The sequence below is a fragment of the Diabrotica virgifera genome, chromosome 9, assembly GCF_917563875.1.
Source record: "Diabrotica virgifera virgifera chromosome 9, PGI_DIABVI_V3a".
Taxonomy (NCBI): Eukaryota; Metazoa; Arthropoda; class Insecta; order Coleoptera; family Chrysomelidae; genus Diabrotica; species Diabrotica virgifera.
This window is the reverse complement of record NC_065451.1, coordinates 225,940,918-225,961,599: the sequence shown is the minus strand read 5'-3', so window position 1 is coordinate 225,961,599 and position 20,682 is coordinate 225,940,918. Positions and strand designations below refer to the sequence as shown.

Sequence of the window (20,682 nt, the reverse complement as noted above, 5' to 3'; positions counted from 1 at the left end):
GAGAATTGAAGAACCTTTCAAATGAGCTACCACACGACCCCTATTCTCATTTAAAAAAATCATCGATTACGTCATCACGCCCAGACGGATGACGTCACTAGTATACCATATATGCCACAATATCATAACTTAAAAATAAAAATCGACCTGTTTCGGGATTTTTCCTTAAAGTCGCCAGTTTACGAAATAACGAATTTATTCCTTTCATTTGCACCATACTGTCGCGCACGCTTGATTAGCAATTAAAAAACAAAGGAGTTTTGAATATTGTATTGCAAAAAACTCTTCGGGATTTCATCAATCGATATTTAAAGAATATCTATCTACCTTGGCAACATTAAAATTTTAAGTTTTTCACATAGTTTTTGAGGGTTAAAAATGGCCGATTTCGCAATTTTTCAATTTTTAATCGCTTATATGTCAAAAACTATCATTTTTAGAGAAAAGTCACTAAAGACCTTTTCTCTTTGGAATGATCCAAAAAACCTAAAAAAACATTTTTCCGTGCAAAAAAAATAATTTTAGGAAAAAAACAAAAAAAAACGTTTAAAAAATGTTTGACCACCTTTTGGTCCTGGCAACATGCAAATTTGTGAAAAGGAATCCTTTTTGAGTAAGATTGTGCAAAAAATCTGAATTAGAATATTTTTCCTAGCGGATGCGCAGTGGTTTTCTGGACTATTAATGTTTGGCCCTAGATAGTTATAATTCTGAACTCGTAAAAGTGGGTAACGTCTTTTAATTTGTCCTTATCAAATGCCTTCTTAAGGTCCAAGAAACATAAATAATATGCTGGTTTGTTGTATTCTAATGATTTAATTGTTTGGTAGAAAATACAGAAAATGATACACAATTTATTTCTATTAAATCGAACTGACAAAATTACAGAAATGTATAAAAATGTTAATTATATTATAATGTAGTCCACAGTACATCTTCTTTCAAAAATGATTACAAAAGTCTTAAAAATGGTTTTAATTACTTTATTTGAGCGATTAACATAGATTTACGTTGTCCGACTAAAGAAACGAGGCTATAAATGTTTCGGACAAGAGATCGACAATAGTAATCTTTCCATCTTTCTATGGACCATTTCGAACTCCTTAGTTCTCATCAGGAAAGCTACCGTAATGATGCTCTGAAAAGAAAAATCTTTGCCATTTCTGTCAATTATAAAATATAATTAACATTTAGGCGCTATAGCGACATCTATTAACAACTTGTCGAAACCCAAAAGACTCCATTTTCAAACAAATAAATGTTTAAAAATAATAAAATCTTTGGATTTCTTAGTTCGGAAACAGATTCTCTCTTATACCTATGGATGGGGAATATAATGGCAAAGATTTTTATTTTCTTTTCAGAGCATCATTACGGTAGCTTTCCTGATGAGAACTAAGGAGTTCGAAATGGTTCATAGAAAGATGGTAATGATCTCTGAATCGAAAATAAAAATAATGCCTTTATCTACCTACGTTCTTACTCACGTATTGAGTACTAGGAGACAGATTTGTTGATCTTTGCCTCGGTGAATTGATGTGTTGTGGAGTGCAACTATATAGACTCCCCATGTCTCTGCATTCATCACCCTTTATTCCTTGCAAATTTTAGAAGGATGGGGAATAGGTATAAGAGAGAATCTGTTTCCGAACTAAGAAATCCAAAGATTTTATTATTTTTAAACATTTATTTGTTTGAAAATGGAGTCTTTTGGGTTTCGACAAGTTGTTAATAGATGTCGCTATAGCGTCTAAATGTTAATTATATTTTATAATTGACAGAAATGGCAAAGATTTTTATTTTCTTTTCAGAGCATCATTACGGTAGCTTTCCTGATGAGAACTAAGGAGTTCGAAATGGTCCATAGAAAGATGGTAATGATCTCTGAATCGAAAATAAAAATAATGCCTTTATCTACCTAATAAAAATGTTATGTATAATATTTGAGAGATAATGTGTATTTGTGTAATTTGAACTATGTATACGATAGTAAAAATGACTCATGTCACACGGCGGCGGAGGCAGAGCGACGGTCATTGTCTCGGATTTATCGGAAACCACAGGCACCTGTTATTTCTTTATTTATTTCAAACTGTCTTAGCATTGTTTAAAAAAAGACTAAAAGACTATTTAAAAAATTCTTTTTTAAACAATGGTCTTAGTTTTCACTGTTCATAACATCGTTCCGATTGTGACTGTATTGTGTGTAGCACAATAAGCACGATAAGTAACATGATATTATCTAAATTTGCAATATTTTCAATTTGTATTGATTTTTGAAGCGTAAACACACTGAATTTCTTTAAAAACTATGAGGCGTTTATGCCAAAACAACATATTTACATCGTGGTTGACACAAATGCCATTCCTCAATGGTATTCTTATGCAGGTTTCTTATTTAAAAATTGCGCAAATAAAAAGTTTATTTTAAAATATTCTATTGTAACTTTGTACTAGTGTGATGAACAATTCATCTTGTTTTACAGCATAGAGTTCTAATCAATTTTATATAGCTAAAAATGGCGATCGATTTTTGGCGTTTATGCCATTTTTTTGTTGCACGTGAATAGCAGAAGTAAAAAAAGAATGGCCTTACTAAATGAAAATAAAACATATACCGAATCAGTACAAAATGATATACTGAGTGACAATAATCCCCCTATATTTCCCTTAGAGGTTTATGACATTTATAATGCCAACATTGCAGAAGCTTTTAGCAATGACATTATCATCTTTGAGGAAACACCAGACGTTGCAGTAGAAGAAGAAATATTTAGTCACGATCTCACATCATGTTTCAGCTTAGCAGCAGATAATGGTTTGGATGCCGGTATAAGTAGTGATCAAAATAAGGAAAATACAAGCAATCAAATCAATACGGATGTTGAACCAAATATTGACAGTGATTATGAATTAGAATCCACTACTTATTATTAGATATCCACTTTTAAGTATTTCATATTTACTTTTAAGTATTTCATCCTAGCACCAAAACATGTTTAAAGAATTTAAGGTTTTGTTTTTAACTTAGAATGTATTTTTGATTAATAAAAAATAAACCCTATCAAAAATCTTCGTAATTTCATAATTTTTCTTGTTGGCATAAACGACAATTTTTGATTTTCGTTTCTTTTTTCATTAATGGCATATATCCCTTTTAAGCGCCATATTGACTAACCTTACAACGATGCGATCGACACAAACGCCAGAAGTAAGTTTGGCATATTCACCAATGTTATATCTTGATTGGACATAAGCGCCATTTTATAGTTTTTAATTTATTTCAGACAGTATTTTCAGCCACATTAATGTTCACAATATATTAAAATTTGAAAAAAAATCACCAATTTTTTTGAATCACTGTGCAGATAAGCAGAATTGGTAAAAATAAAAATAATCAGTTTTTGTGTTTCCTGAAAAATCAAGTTAATGTCGTTTATGCCGTTTTGGCTTGACAGCGTCGACTTGTTAAATACTCTGTATAGTAATGCAAAACCCTATATTATATGAACAAGAATTATGAGGGGAATATAAATATGAAAAAATATATAGGGTGTCCCATTTAAAAAATTATATGTTTGATATACCACGCTGTTATTGATCACCCTGTAGAAATGGACATATTTTCCAAGCGTGGAGAATATCATTGCCTACATTTTTTCTAAATAACTTTTTTCGATATTCTATACCGTAATGGAATTATCGACCGATCCCGCACTAAAAACTCACCCTGTATATATTTCATGTTATTTCAATTATACCGGAGTTTATCTGTAAGTATACCATATTTTATTAATTTTTACCATATTCTCCGGCTAACCCGGATTTTCGATAACCCGGATCGGCCGCGGTACCGATTAATCCGAGTTATCGAGGTTCCACTGTACTTTCAATTGAAAATAATTAAGAGTTTTCTAATAACAAAACTGTACCGCGCTATAGTGACATCTTGCGGGTGTCGGACTCAACGATCGCGCTCTCTTTTTTGTCCGACAAAAATAAATAATTTTATTCTAATGGTAGGGGAGCCCAAGCGGGGATTTTTGCAGTAACTCGAGCGCATCAGATTATCATATGGGGGAAACCTGGTACCCTGTAGATGTACATCTACCATATCGAGGGCTGAGAACCATAGGGTTCCAAGCAACAGTTTGTACAAAACTTGTTTTTTTAACAGAAATCTATTTTGTCTATTTTGGATTCATTTGGATTTCGTTTGCTGTATTTTGTGAACTTTATAAACTTTACCACACTGCAAAGTGATTATTTAAGGAAATTATTATTGGAAACTCCAGATGTTTGGAGAAAGGTAGGGGAAACAATTTTTATTTACTGTTCATTTTTCTCTATTTATCAATATTGATGAATTTTGCAAGCAATAACATTATTTCTTTTATTGTTTTGGATATTTATTGAAGCTGAAAATAAATGGGGATTTAGATCCATATACAATTCAGTCAGAATTGGATTTTACCATAAAGTGCATTCCACCAAATTACTTATTATAGATATTTATACTTATCTGGTGGAGTCTCACAGTTACTACTCTAAACAGCAGATGAAAACATACAAAAGCCTTCAGGCACATAAATATTTTACAGCTGGATTTGTTTTTAAAGTTGTAAGTCACAAGCAACAACTTCGTAAGTACATACCTACAATGTATATTGACGAAATTCAGCTCCTCGATACTACTGGGCAAACTAGAAGATTGAAGAGGACAAAGCCTTTTTAACTAGTTTTAGTGATATGTGATAGTGAAAAGCAGAGCATAATGCTTGTGTGCCTGTGTATGTTAGAATAGTGCGGTTAGAAAAGCAGAGCATAGTGCTTATGCGCCTGTTAGATTAGATAAGAGGCGCTATGGGGTAAGCTCTTCATTTTCATTTTAAGGAACAGTAGTAATTTAGGTTAAATTAAAATTGCTCATTGGTCAGAGTTATGACCAGATTGTAATTGTAATGTACAATTCAATACAATGAATCGTCATCGTAGTAATGATTATGGAAAAAAATATATGACAAGATTTTGTGCAATAAAAATGTTTATATTTATCAAGGATGTATTATTTGGTAGGGCCACATATACTTCTGGTATATCGTCGGTGATGTGACAATACCTCCTATCTGTTTTTTCATGAATTTTGTAGGAGATGAAAAACTTGTTTGGGCCACCTCCTGTTTTCATATATTTTTTTACTTGTTTTGTAGTAATTTCAACTATATATTTACTACAAAACATGTCAAAACTTTACGTATGAAAACAGGAGATGACCTTAAAAAATGTTTTTCGTCTCCTGCAAAACTCATGAAAAAACATATAGGAGGTATTGTCACATCACTGACGATATATTTCAGAGAATGTCTAAAAAACATACTTTGAATGTCCTAAGAACATTCGTAGACATTCATGGAATGTTTCAACAAGACATTCAGTCTAAAAAATATACTGTGAATGTTCAAAGAACATTCGTAGACATTCATGGAATGTTCCAACAAGACATTCAAGGAATGTTTAAAATGCTGACACAGCAGTTTCCAGGGACGTTCGTGTGCTTTTGGGGACATTCCAGGAATGTTTTCAATGTCCTGTGTGTACCTTCTAGGAACATTCCTGGAATGTTTTGTGTTATTAGGGAGTAGACTCGCTCAAACGAAGCAGTTAAAACCATTTTTAAGACTTTTGTAATTATCTTTCAAAAAGTACGATGTACTGTGGACTAATAGTCATTATTAAATAAAATATCTACAGTTTTGTATTAAACGGTGAATTTCTAGCCGGCCAAGACCTCTTGAGAGCATCCATGAATTTATTGTCCGGTGCACTTTCGAAAGGATGGACATTCAAAGCATCCAAATCCAAGTCGTTCCTTTGCAGACGCTTCTTAGTCGCTTCACTGACCAGTTTATGTTGGGTAATATCCAGCAACATAGTGGGACCTAAAACAATGGAACGTGAAAATTTAGCATTTCGCTCATCCGGAAGAAAAGCTATATACTCTGGGCTAATTAGCAAAATACAAGGAAAAGTTATTTACCAGCAATTTTATTGCTGGAATCGAATCTTATTATTGTATGTATTAATAATATAGGTATGCAAAGTCCGCAAATAGTGTGCTACTTTTTTTATAAACAAAATGGCGCCCGAAAATCGTGTTTGTTTCAATTTTTGCTCTATAACTCCAAAGATTTTAAAAATTTTAATTGAAAACTGCAGATTTTTTGGGAAACCTCGGATTCTCTGAGTAAAATTTTTGTTGAAGGAAATCGGAAAAAAAATAACTTTGTGCAGAACTAAATTACGGTGAATTTTTATTTGAGTGTTTTTGGCTCAAAGGAAAAATCTTAGGAGTTACAGAGCATGCACTAATTGAAAAAAAAAAAGAAGATTTAGGAGTGCTAATTTGTTTATAAATAAAATAACACACTTTCTGCGGAATTGTCATACCCCATATTACTAATATACAATAGGAAAAATGAAAGAATACCATGAACGAACATATAAAACACGCTGTATTTTCCTGTCACCGTGTCACACAAAAAATTGGCCAGCGCAAGTACATGTAATAATTATTATTACATGTACTTGCGCTGGGCAATTTTCTTTGTGACACGTTGACAGGAAAATACAGCGTGTTTTATATGTTCGTTCATGGGTATTCTTTCATTTTTCCGACTGTATGCAATGTTAAGATTCGATTTTAGCAATAAAATAGCTGGTAAATAATTTTTCCCAAAGACTATCAACAAATTCCAATAAACCGGAGCGCCAACCCAAATTCTGAGTAGTGTCAACATGATAAGGTTAATATCCCCAGTTGTAACTAATATCGAAATGAATAAGAATCGCTATACTCTGCGGCTGTCATGGCGGTGTCGAAATGAAATTGCGACTGTCGAAATGAATTAGAATCAGGCCCATGAAGCAGAGAGACTGACTACCAAAGCAACAGCGTTGAAAATGAGGGTTGCTCAAAGATGTATGCAAAGATCCATGATGGATGTAACCCCACGGGATAAAATAAGAAATGAAGATCTCAGATAAAGAACCGGTATCACAGATGTTATAGAATGTGACACCAAGCTCAAATGGAATTGGGCAGGACACATCGCCAGGCTGATGGGCTCAACGAAAGCTAATGGAATAGGGACCAAGGGAAGATAAACAGGCGGATTAGTAAAAACTAGCAACAATCAGCACAAAACCGCGAAGTGTGGAAACAATTGAAGGAGACCTCCCAAGTAGCAATTTTTCGACGCATTGGTTGTCAGTACAAACAAATGCACTGTATACAACGTTGCCCGAGAGCATTTTCAGTTGTTTCGGCCAACGTCCCCTACCCCAACTGACATTACGATGTTACAACCTTTAGTTATACGAGCAACTAATTTATTACCATTGTGACAACTACATATCACAGTTCAGTTTTTTTAACAATCGCAACGACTTAAAAATGTTATAATGCTAAACTAATTTACGCCCTGGCCGACTCTGTAGTTGAGTTTGAGTAGAGTTGTCTGTCACGTCACGACCCTGTGTTGTTGTAGAGGTGTGATACGCTTGCGGCAATTTCCAGAGGAGAAAAAGAATTTACTTTATCACCTTATTTTTTTCTTATTATTATATATTTTATTTTGATGGAAATTTTCGATTTATTTAACAACCTGTTTATTTGTTTTTTTAATAGCTGGTTTCCATTCCATGGTTTTATCAGTAGATTTGAGATTTGATAACCTATCTTTGTATCAGCTTTCGTAGACAGGGTTGCCAGGTCAGTTTTTACTCTTTCAGTAGTTTTGTTTTCACAAAATCAGTAGATTCTTTTTAGGCCATGTAAATATACAGTAATACATCAGTGATATGCACATCCGTCCTAAATGTCCCAAGAGGAATTCCACAAAATTGGAAACCTAATTATTCCAAACCACCAACTGGTAATTACCATTTTTTAGCTAAAATCTACTAAATCAAAAACTAAAATATACTTACGAATTTTTGGGATATATTTGGGATTTTTTATAATAAAAACAACAGCTAACTTAAGAGGATAGGCGCAAATCGTCTGTTAAAATGTTCAATGTATTTTAAATGTTTTCATTTTTTGCGAATCCTTAGAAAACTAATAAGTATTTTTGAAAAATTTAAACGCACAAAGAAAGATTACGTTATTACCGAGGACCGAAAGTCCCTGAAAACTTCTATAATGTTTATTTTAATAAGTTACAGGGGTGAAAAAAAGAAAAAATTTAGTGTGACTTTTAATTCCAAATATCTCGTTCAAAAGAAACGTTTCGGTTTTTCTAAATAATGCAGTCTTTCATTCTGCGTTTAAATTTTTCAAAAATACTTATTACAGTTTCCTCATGATTCGAAAAAAATGGATTAAATTCTGTTAAAATATACCAAAAATCTACTAAAAAATATTGCCTACTAATGGTTTGTTTTTAACCAAGAGGAGTGATTCAAATCTACCGTGCTGTAATGCTTGTTTGTAAATGGTCCAACTGCAGGCAAGTTTACTCCACTCTTATAAAATTTTGACAGTAATGACATTTATCAAATTTTGACACTAGTGGAATTTCATGGGTTAGTTAAGTTATACCGGCGATTTTTTGTGTTAACTGTGTTATTCCTTTAATGATTGTTAGTCTGCTTTTATATAAAAAGCAGTCGTTTTTAGAACTCGTTAGCGACGTATTAATATAATATAATATTTATGGATTACCGTTGAGGGCCAACATGATCAACCAAAAAAGAAGATGTATTTGGTTGTTATTCTAGTGACTTTCTTAGGCGTGAATCTGCCTTTTAAGTTTATTCCTCCTGGTTAAAAAATAAACTATAGAATTTTTTAAAAAATATCAAAAATCTACCAAGAAAGTAGAAATCTACTAAATGTGGCAACGCTGTTAATGAGAATGATACACTTTTGACACTGGTCACATGACCTCTGTCGCCCAATAAGAGGGTGCGTTCTAAAATGGTTTTGATAGTCGGCGCGGTCGGGTTTGGTTGGCGATTGGACTTCTAAGTTGTCTTTTCCGTCTAAGGTTGGTTATAAGGTATTTTTTAAGTAATATTGGTAATATTGTTTAATGCGCCATTTTGGTTTTACTTGAGATTTTTGGGATGTAAAGAAAATGAAAACAGAATATAAAAAATGCAGGCATTTTCTGATACCTTTAAAAGCACCATCAATACATTAAATTTATACAGAACATCTTTAACATAAATTTTGACATTTATATTAAAATTTGATTTTTTAAATTTGCATATTTTTTTTTTGGTTTTCGCATTCACCATACAGGTGTTAAAAATATAGGTAAAAAAACATAACTAGTCTGACTCCTTGAGCAACCATTGCACGCGCAGGTGCTTTTTATAGTCGCTTCAGTTGTCTTATGCCAAGGTTCATAAATAGACAGGTTGCATGGTAACTTTCCACCAATCAGCGTCGAGAATCTAATGGCGGGAGTGACGTCACCCAGAATGCTGCATTCAAATTCATTCACTTCACTCATTGAAATGAACTCGGAAAGTAGGAATGTTTTTAATGATTGAAAATATATATGTATATTTAAAAAAAATACGTTTGGATTTTTAATGACTATTTATTTAATATATTCTTTAAAAAATGTGGTAGATACCTGTAGAGCTACAAAAATCATAGAATATAATTGCAATTAAATATATGCAGTAGAATAGCATTACTACTTAATTAAAGCAGAAGTAGATTCTTTCTTGTGTTTATATATGGGACTAAATCATTCAAATATCCTAGGTATATTAATAATGGGTTGAATACAATTTACTTTTTTAAATGATTTTGAGTAGGTATATAATCATTTTGAATTGGGGATAGTGCATGTAGTACATTATTAAAAATTCCTTCTAACATGTAAACCATGGTGAAAAAGAGATTCAACTAAAGATTTATGTACCTATCAAAATTAGTAGTTTTTCCCTTAAGTTTAACATAAGAGCATCTGATTACGTTAGGTACTGGATTATATCTAAAACTATTAAAACATTATGATTCCATTCAATAGGTACCTGTGAAGTTTTACATTAACAGAAAATTATAAAAAAATACAATTTCGGTGCAATAAAGGGAATTTTCCCCATTTTATATATTCATTTACTTTATAATTGTTTATTCAAACGATCTTCAGATGGCTGCAATATTAGTTATAATTTTTTATGAAACAATTAGGTACATATAATAGATCTATTATCTATAGACTTAATTAGATATATGATTATGATATATTGTTCAATAAGTCTAAGCAGATTGTAACGTACACAAATGATGTAAACTTGATGTGAAGAACCACAAGAGATATTACAGAACTGTATGTGGAGCTTAAAGAAAATGCGAAAGAAATAGGGCTAGGCGTCAACGTATATAACACTTCTTGTAAAAGAGTTTTGGGTTTAAGTTATTATACTAAAAACACTTAATGATATCTATAGATACATTATATCGCAAGATATAAACACAAATTTAAACACTAACGATATTTAATAACAAAATATAGCCTCCAAACCACGTATCCTATTATGTTTACAAACAATTCGTAAAATTGATCGTCTGGGTGACGTCACGATGACAATATTTCATTTGTCAATGTCAAAGTTACCATACAACCTATGGTATAGGGACCTTGGTCTTATGCAACGCTTACGAAACGATGTTGCTTACAGGAGGTTGCCTAGGCAACGTTAAGACAACTCAAAAATCGTCCACCAAATCAGTGCAGAATAGGGTCGTCTTCTAGGCAATAACAACGTTGTAAGAAAACGTTGCCACGCGGTAGACAACGTTGTCGCGTCGACAAATTGCTACTTGGGCTATGTCCAGCACTGGACGTAAATAAGTTGGATTATGTGTACTAAATATCTGCATACTTACCAAGAGTCGTCGCTGTTTTTGAACCAGGATTTTCAATTATCAAACTATTAAAAAAATTGCTTAAATCGTCTTGTTTGATTTTTTCCTTTGGACATTTCGGTTCCTCGAACTTATGTGGGACCGCATAATCCCCAGATGGCAATTGCGTCATAGTAAGACATTTTGGCTTATACTCCAAATTGGGCATGAGGGCAAAATACTTTGGCTTATGTCCTCTACCGTAGACTCTTTTACATACACCGTATTTATTCGTTTCTGCGAGAATGTTTACCAAATGGGTAAATGCTTGAAAAGCTGGAAGGAGAAACAAATCATTTTATTGATCGCCAACCGTCACTAAAGTCATTCATTATTGTACCCATTTGACGCCATTTGCGGCAGTAAAGTAACACTTTATTGTACTGAAAGAAGAATTTTACTTTACCTGCCGCGATTAATCAAATTAACCGAGATTGAATGTAAGTGGTCGATGGCAGTAATCGATTATTTATTTTAGTGAGCTTAAAATTTATTTGCTTTAACTATTGAAAATATTGTACACAATTTACATTATTATTAATTAAATTTATGCCAAAAAGTGAAATTCTGTAGTATTTTGCAATTATATTCATATAAAATTAATCAAAATTTTACCGATTTAGTAATTATTCAATATTGATAACTATCTATCGATTGAAAATCGAAAGCGGCATGCAGAAGTCACCTGTCATCACTGTCATATTTAAAAAGTTTAAAAGTTTAAATTATTAAAATGGAGGCAGTATATTAGGTACCAGAAGAAATTTCAAAAAAGCAAATTGGCCAAAATACATGGGCACTATAGAAACTAAGCTGTCTGATCGACATGACGTGGATTATAATGAATGGCATAATATTGTCAATTCTAGTGCAGAAGATAATATCCCTTACATAACAGTTAGAGATAAAACTAAGGGGGCACCATGGTGGGACAACGAATGCGATGAGTTAAAAAAATAGACGAAAAGCAATCAAAACCTATGTAGATAACCAAACCGTGGAAAATTACATAAACTGTAATAGAATTAAAGCTTTCGTTAAAAAACAATTACAAATTAAAAAAAAATCTAGTTTTAGACGATTTTGTGGATCACTTACGAGGGAAACTCCAGTTAAAAAAATTTGGAACACAATTAAAAAATTTAAAACTCATTTTTCTAATAGCCATGTAACTTTTCCCAATAACGAAACCTCGATAAAAATTCTAAATAATTTAACTTCATGCAATGTAGATCCCTGGTTTAAACTTCTGAGCCCTAGCAATGAAACTGTTGAGCAAATAACCTACACTGAGTACACTAATATAATATACTCAAAAAAGATAAGGCCACTGGTATGGATAAGGTATCTTATTCGATGTTAAAAAACATACCCACAATAGCAGAATCCCATTTGATAAAAATTTTCAATAATATATTAAAAACAAGTAAGATACCATGGCAGTGGAAACAAACACTAATATTACCTTTCCTAAAACCTACTAAATGTCCAAACAGTCCAGAAAGTTACCGACCAATCGCCTTAACGTCATGTGTAGGTAAAATTATAGAAAACATAATTAAAAATAGAATAGAATGGTTCGTAGAGCATAATAGTATTTTACCAAGCTATCAGCTGGGCTTTCGCAAAGAAAGTGGATGTAGTAATGCGCATGTAGCGCTTTCCCACATAGTACTTAATGCTTTTACTGAGAGAAAAGCGGTTTTAACGGTCTTCCTTGATCTAAAAGCTGCTTATGATAATATAGATATCTACCTTTTATATAGAAAAATGCCGGATTTAAAAATACCATATACATATAATAACCTAATTTTTGAATTCTTAAATAACAGAAATATTTATATCCGAGATAGGGAATACCAAATAATTGGACCCAACATCACTGATAAAGGGCTGGCTCAGGGATCGCCCCTGAGCCCACTACTATTCAACATATATACCAAAGCGCTACATGACATTATTCCATCTAATTTCAGGCTAATTCAATATGCAGATGATCTAGCCCTCATAACAGTTGGTGAAGATATAAATAATCTTATAAGATTAACTAATATATTATGTCTTACTCACATAACTCAATGGTTAACAGAAAATAAACTACCCTTGTCCCATGGTAAATCCTCTGCAGTAATCTTTAACAAAAAGAAAAACATCACCAATAATATTCCGTTAAAAATAGAGGGAGAGATAATTCCTATTAGAGAATCAATTAAATATTTAGGGACAATATGCAATAATCGACTTAACTGGATTGAAAATATTAAACGTATCGAAACACAAGCTCAAAAAGGTTTGAATATAATGAGGGCAATATGTGGAACCTGGTGGGGAGCAAACTCCCATACACTCTCATTAATTTATAAAGGAATCGTAAGACCCCATTTGGATTATTCATGTGCAATATTAAAACCCTGTAGTAAGTCCCCACTCTTAATATTAGATCAAATTCAGTTTAAAGCTTTACGAATCATCACGGGCTGTATGAGATCTACCCCCACTAATGCTTTGTTAGCAGAAAGTGGAGAAATTTCATTAGATGCAAGAAGGAAAATACTGTGCGCTAAGTTCTATCTGAAAATCCTAGCTGATCTGAAAAATCCACTGAACGAAATCCTGTCAGAGTTGGGAACCAAAGTAAATTATAAAATAGGATTTTGGAAATCACAAGAGCCACCATATTTGATTGAAATCAAAAATAATTTTGACAAATACCTCATTAATCTATATAAAGAGAATATTAAATCCTGCTTTCAGATCGAACTGAATTATCTTACGGGAACATTTCAGACAATTTTCTCAACCCACAAAAAAATGGAAACCTATACTCATCAGGAATTTCTTAATGAATTTTCAGCTTCATATGGAAATTATACATGGGTATTTACAGATGGTTCTTTAGATCCCGGGTCGAGGACAGTAGGTTTTGGGGTACACATACCTTCAATCAATTATAACTATGCATCCAGATTACATGAGCACACTCAAATATGCACTGCAGAAATTATTGCAATTAACAAGGCAGTATCTGTTTGTATTGAAAAAAATATTAAAGAAGCAATAATTTTTTCAGATGCTAAAAGTGCTATCCAAAAATTACATAATACCGCCTGTGGGACAAACAACCATATTGTAAACCTAACTAAAAGACTTATTATTAAGTCAAATGAAGCTGGATTTAATATAATCTTAGCTTGAATTCCAGGCCATACTGGAGTAAAGGGGAATACAGAGGCTGATAAATTGGCAAATCTAGGCAAGACTTTAAATGTTCCTGCAGACATTAAAATAGATAAATTTGACTTTTTGCCTTTTATTAAACAAAAAATTGTAAACGAGTTTAAAGTTGAATGGACAAAGCAGTTTAAAACTAAAGGGAAATGGTATCAACAATGCCAAAGTGATTTTTCTATAAACCCTTGGTTCCACAAATTCACATTTGTGGATCGAAGGCACTTGACATCAATTATTAGAATGCGAACGGGCCATTGTCACACACCAGACCATTTGTTTAAAATTAATTGTAGTGATACTCCTTTTTGTGAATGTGGACAAATAGGAAGTATAACTCATATGTTACTTGAATGCCCAATTAACAAAACAAATCAATTTGACCTGTATCAGGAACTAGTTAATATAGGAAGTCCAACCCCCATTTCAATACAAAATCTCCTACATAATATTAATGGCCAAACCTTAAGAAAGATCAATCAATTTTTAACAATATTTCAAATTAAAATATAAAATAAAAATAGTTATTTGAAATCATATCACAATGAATTTAAAGAAGGGAATATGGAAAAATCCAGACCCTTTGAAAAGAGGATTCCCTTCCAGTTAGTCTAAATACGAGGACTGGCCAAGTACCTAAGAGGTGGAGGCCATGAAACTACAAGAAGAAGAAGAAGAAAGTTTAAATTGAAAATAGTATTTATTGTAATAAAAGTGTTAAAACGAATATCAAATTATAGTACAGTAGTGCTGCTTTGGAAATAGAAGAAATTACATGCACGCCACCTGAAATACACAAGAAATCGTTAGAGGCAGTTTCAGAGCTTCTCCCAGCAAAATCCATCGAAAAATACAATAGGCAATATGACATATTTGAAGCAGGGCGTGAAAAAAATTGTATTGCAAATTATAGTGAAAGTGTTTTACTAGCATATTTCTTTGAATTGCCTAAAGAATATTCTCCATCGACTATGTGGTCCTATTATTCAATGTTAAAGGCAACTTTGACCACAAATAAAGACATAGATATGTATAAGCAATTATAAAAAACTTACAGCTTTCTTGAAACAAAAAGGAAGGAATTACATTCTCAAAAAATCAAAAAACCTGTCGCAAGAAGAAGTGATAAATTTCTTATTAAATGTACCTGATAACCATTATTTTTAATGATGAAGGTAATTCAATAAAAATAAAATTACTATTACATATTATATTGTACGTAAAGTTCTTTTTCATATCCTTATATCTACCATGATTTTTATATACAGCGTGTCTACTTGAGTTGGAAACATATGGGAAACTTTTTTATTATTAATTTTACGAAAAAAAGTTATTCTTTATAAAAAGTTCTGCATGCCCCAAAACCTAAGATTCAATCATCAGATATCAAATTTTGAATATTATACGAGGTATGTCAAAAAATATGAATTTCGGTCAAGGGTAAAGTACCTTTATTTCTCTCAATATCGAAAATTCTTATGATAAAAAGTTGTTTGGAATTAAAAACTAAGATCAAATATGCAATTACATGCTTCTTATTGAAAAAAAAAATTTCTCAAATTTAAGGATACCCAACATTGTTTTTAATTATTACAAATATGATAACTCGTTTATTATTCATTTTACGAAAAAAAGTTATTCTTCGTAAAAAGCTTTGCATGGTCTAAAATCTCAAGACACAACCATGATATATCAACTTTTATTAATTTTATACGAGGTGTGTCAAAAAATATGAAATTCGCTCAATATTATAGCACCTTTATATTTCACAGTATTTCAATTAGAAGGATGTAATTGCATATTGACACATAGTTTTTAGTTCTAAACAACTTTTTTAATAACTGTTTTCAATATTGTGAAAAATAAAGGTACTTTACTCTTGAGTGAAATTCATATTTTTTTACATAACTCGTATAAAATTAATAAAATGTGATATCTGTTGGTTGCATCTTCGGCCTTATGACCTACAGAGCTTTTTATAAAGAATACCTTTTTTTCGTAAAAGTAATAATAAAAGAGTTATCATATGTGTAATGAATCAAAACGAAGTTAGTATCAATAAATTTGAGAAAAATTTGGAAAATATTTTTTTCCAATTAGAAGCATGTAATTGCATATTTGAGCTTAGTTTTTATTTCCAAACAACTTTTCAGAATAAGCATTTTCGATATTGAGAGAAATAAAGGTACTTTACTCTTGAACGAAGTTCATATTTTTTGACATACCTCGTATAATATTCAGAAAATTTGATATCTGATGATTGAATCTTAGGTTTTGGGGCATGCAGAACTTTTTATAAAGAATAACTTTTTTCGTAAAATTAATAATAAAAAAGTTTCCCATATGTTTCCAACTCAAGTAGACACGCTGTATATAATGTCTTTTCATTTTTAATGTCAATTATTTTCTTTACATTTTTTACTTGACTATTTATTCTTTTTATAATTAATATCGGCCATGTCTACAGTGGTTGCGCGGTATGCGTATCTAGTTACGGACGTGTCAGTACTTGGTTCGAATCCCCCGTAAGGAAAACTTTTTTGTTTAATATTAATGGTTATTGACATATTTCGACTATTATATGGACTTACTATTGGGACCGTGCAAGTTCGGCAAAGCGACCCCTATTTCTACGCTCTATACTAAAATTCGCACTTTTAATTATATTGGCCAATTATATTAGTCCTGGTTACTGGATAATTGTCAAGGCCATAGTCCAAAAAAATAATAAGAAGAAAAAATAAGATTCAGGTTATGTTATGAAAACATCAACAATTGTATATAGTAAATAAAATTAGTTATTAAAATGCAGTACTGCAAGCAAAATAAAATTAATTAAATTTACCTTTATATAATAATTGCATATCATATCAATATTGTGGAGCAATATATAATTTTTCTGCTTCATTGACAGAAGGTATGAAATATACGTCAATTTGACAATTTCAATTGACAATATGAATTATTTAAGATAGTTGCAATATTTCTCCGCGACTCGCGCAGGGTCGTTTCTCGTTTCCCCTTCCAAGTACTTGCACACCGCGAATAGGTAAGTGTGTGTACTTATAGAGGTGTGTACTAGTGATGTAACGAATGTCATTTTTTTAACATTCGCGAATACGAATGCGAATGCGAATATCTGCTACTGACATTCGCGAATGCGGATGCGAATGCGAATGTCCAGTTTTTTTAATTTGTTTCTATTTTTGTAATGTTTCCTAAATTTTTAATGAAAAGTTAATTGATATTTAGTGTAAATCAATCTGAATCATAAGCTTTATTACATAATACCAAATAATAAAAAAAGTGAAGGCTGATAATGTGATTATACAAGGTTAAGTTCTATCTATCTATTGCCTTTCATTTGTCCAAAGTTGAACGTAGGCCTCCCCCTTACTTTTCCACTCTTCTCGGTTCAGTGCTAATGCTGTCGATCTGGTCGCTGCGTATCTCTTTAGGTCATTCGACCATCTCGTCTGTGGTCTGCCCCTTCCTCTTTTGTAGTCCCAAGGTCTCCAGTGAGTTATCGCTTCATTCCATCTTCCGTCTCTTTGTCTGCTATTGTGTCCTGCATATTTCCATTTGGGAGTAGCTGCATGTTTGAGGTTAAGTTACCTTTTCTTAATAAAAAAAGATGAGAAGTGAATAGATTTTGATTTTATTAACCTAATATTATCTTAAAATTATTTTTTTTCTGGTTTTCATATTCGCAAAACATTCGCACAAATTTCGCGAATGCGGATGCGAATGCGAATATGCAAAAACATGCGAATATTCGCGAATGCGAATACGAATATTCGTTACATCACTAGTGTGTACTATAAGTACACACACTCTTTTTTCATTAGAATGATGTAATTAAGTAAGTATTAAGGTTTTTTTATGATTGGCGATAAAATTTTGTATGCACCACGTCAGTAAAGACTCTTTATCGAACTCGTCTGTTATTCGCCTTGCTCGCTACGCTCGCTCGGCTCATAATATCAGACTCGTTCGATAAAGAGTCACTTTACTGACTTGGTACATAAATAACTATTATTTTACTTTTAGACCACTTATCAGCGGTAAAAAACGGCAAAACAGTGGAATTTTGAGAATCAACACTGATTTTAATGAAAATTTGGGTTTAAGCTCGGTTGACCCTCTTCTTCAAAATCTACTCTATGCCGAACTGGGCTGTTGCCCTGGGGGGTGAAAGCAACCCCATCTAGGGGATGAAATTTTTTTCAATCAAAATAACTATGAAAATCGGTAGAGTGAGCAATTCTTAGTAAATGTTCCATAACATTTTTTTGCAAAATTGATATTATTTCCCTAATAAAGGTTAAAAGGTTAAAGGATAAATTCCCTAAAGCAGTGTTTCCCAAAGTGTGGGTCGCGACCCCCTGGGGGGTCGCAATGAGGTACTAGGGGGGTCGCCGGAAATTTCCAAAATAAGACAAAAACACTACTTTTGGTAGGGTAGCAAAGTATGCTAAATGTGCAGTCACTCGAGCGCTTTGGAGACCTATTGGGTTATGAAGAGTAGGTCCTAAAACCAAAAAAAGTTAAGTAACATTTTCCATTTTAGTGGGCGCTTGCCATTTTTTAATTTAATTTTCCATTTCCAACAATCGTTTTTCCGATTATAACGCCATCTATGCATAATTCGAAAAAATGTTTCGAATAAAAGTTACTTATTTTTTAATAAGGAATCCAAATCTGCAATAAAAAATGGGGGCTCCTATTTAAGATTTTAAAGTAACCCCCCACCCCACCTCCGTGGGGGTCGTGTTTGGTGCCATTCCATAGATTTTTTAAAAATATTAAATAAGTGTATTTTACAGTTTTTCGATCTGATGTTCATTTCGCAAAATATCGTGGGATTCGTATTTAAAATATTAAATTTACCCCCCACCCCTCTCCGTGGGAAGTCGTGTTTGATATCATTCGATAGATTTTTAAAAAATATTGAGCACATATTTTTCAGTTTTTCGATCTGTTATTCATTTCGCGAAATATTCGCTTTTTTCTTGTGAAACTTTGGGACTCGCCCATTTCCTTACGCCCGGCTCAAATCGTCAGATTTTTTAAATATACACTCTTTTGCATGTACTTAACTTACCTTATCTTAATCTGACAATTTCGAGTTTTTTTAAGGATAGATTTTTTTTTTCGGGCCCCCCTTAACGAACTCCCCTGTGTTAAGAGCCAATATATGGTAGAAGTACATCTGCAGAATACCAGGTTTCTCCCCATATGATAATCTGACGCGCTCGAGTAACTGCAAAAATCCCCGCTTGGGCTCCCCTACCATTTGTTAAATCATGTATTTTTATTTTAATAAAGCCGTAAATAAAAATTAACAATTAATTATCAAACGAAACATAAAACTAAATATTAAAAGTCCTTAAAAAGTCCTTAAAAGTAAAAGAAAAAAATAAAGTCAAATATTACAATGTTAATGAGACCCATGCGCCTGTTTTTTTGAAACTAGTCTTTCAAATCTAGGCTGTGTATTTGAGACACACACAATTATATCGTTTTCAAGTACGAGACGATTTCTCACTTTTGTTTTAATGGCAGTCATAGACGAGAAACTTAACTCACATAAACATGATGTTACAAATGGAACCAAACATTTTACAGCTTCATTCGCCAACTGAGGGTATTCCTCCATCTTTTTGGTCCAAAATTCGTCCGGGTTCTGGGAAAAAAATTGGAGCTTCAACATTCCATCACTTGATATTTCAATAAGTTGTTCTTTCATGTTTATTGGTATTTCAGCATGTTGAAAGGAGTCGGCTAAAAACGGATTCAGTATCCATCTGCAACTGTTGTAACTGTTTTGAATTTCTTCGGGGAAATAATCACAGAGCTGTTGTTTTAAATTAAGCAAAGTAACTTGCATGCCTGCATAAACTTGTTCAAAATTTGTAGCACTGTAACATACATTTTCTATAATCAACATTATTTTAAGCTTTACTTGCTTAATTTTGATACTTGAAACTTGTTTAAAAAAATCAAAAATAAAACTTTTTTAGCACTTTAAAAAAGTTGTGATGATTTTTCACCGAAAATTGCTTCATTTTTTGGTTATTTACGTTGAAATATTTGATGTGGAATTTGTCGAATAAGAATCTACTTTTCATTAGCTCCAGTTCTGCTTATACTGGGACTACATATACTTCATACATACACCAGTTTTTTAAATTTTGTATACGCTATATTTTTTCTAAGAATAATTTTTCGATAAAATACTTAATTTTGGAGTTATTTGCGAAAAACCGTCTAAAAATGTGTTTTTTTTTGTTGAAAAATGAACATATTCACTCGCCAATAACTCAAAAAGTATTGGTTTAGTGAAAAAACTCGATAGAACCAAAGTTACTTAGAATTAATCAATTTATCTATTTCCGCACTTATTTTGAATGTATGTTTTTCACACCCGAAGGGGTGGCACTGATTCCCAGGTCAAAATCACATATTGACACAATATCCCTTTTTTTCTTTGGCATATTAGCTATTGACTATTAATGAGAAGT

General features: G+C 32.3%; 1 protein-coding gene across 1 annotated transcript in view; it reads right to left on the bottom strand.

Annotated features, from left to right (window-relative positions):
- Nucleotides 1–841: 841 nt before the first annotated feature.
- The window catches only part of LOC126892846 (uncharacterized), a 56,514-nt gene continuing 36,673 nt past the window's right edge, over nt 842–20,682 (bottom strand). Inside the window, exons 4-5 of the mRNA XM_050662649.1 lie at nt 10,913–11,206; nt 842–5,939 (exon numbers count right to left, since the gene is read on the bottom strand). Coding sequence (XP_050518606.1) covers nt 5,746–5,939; nt 10,913–11,206 — 488 coding nt within the window. The 3' untranslated portion in view covers nt 842–5,745. The remainder of the gene's footprint in view (nt 5,940–10,912; nt 11,207–20,682) is intronic.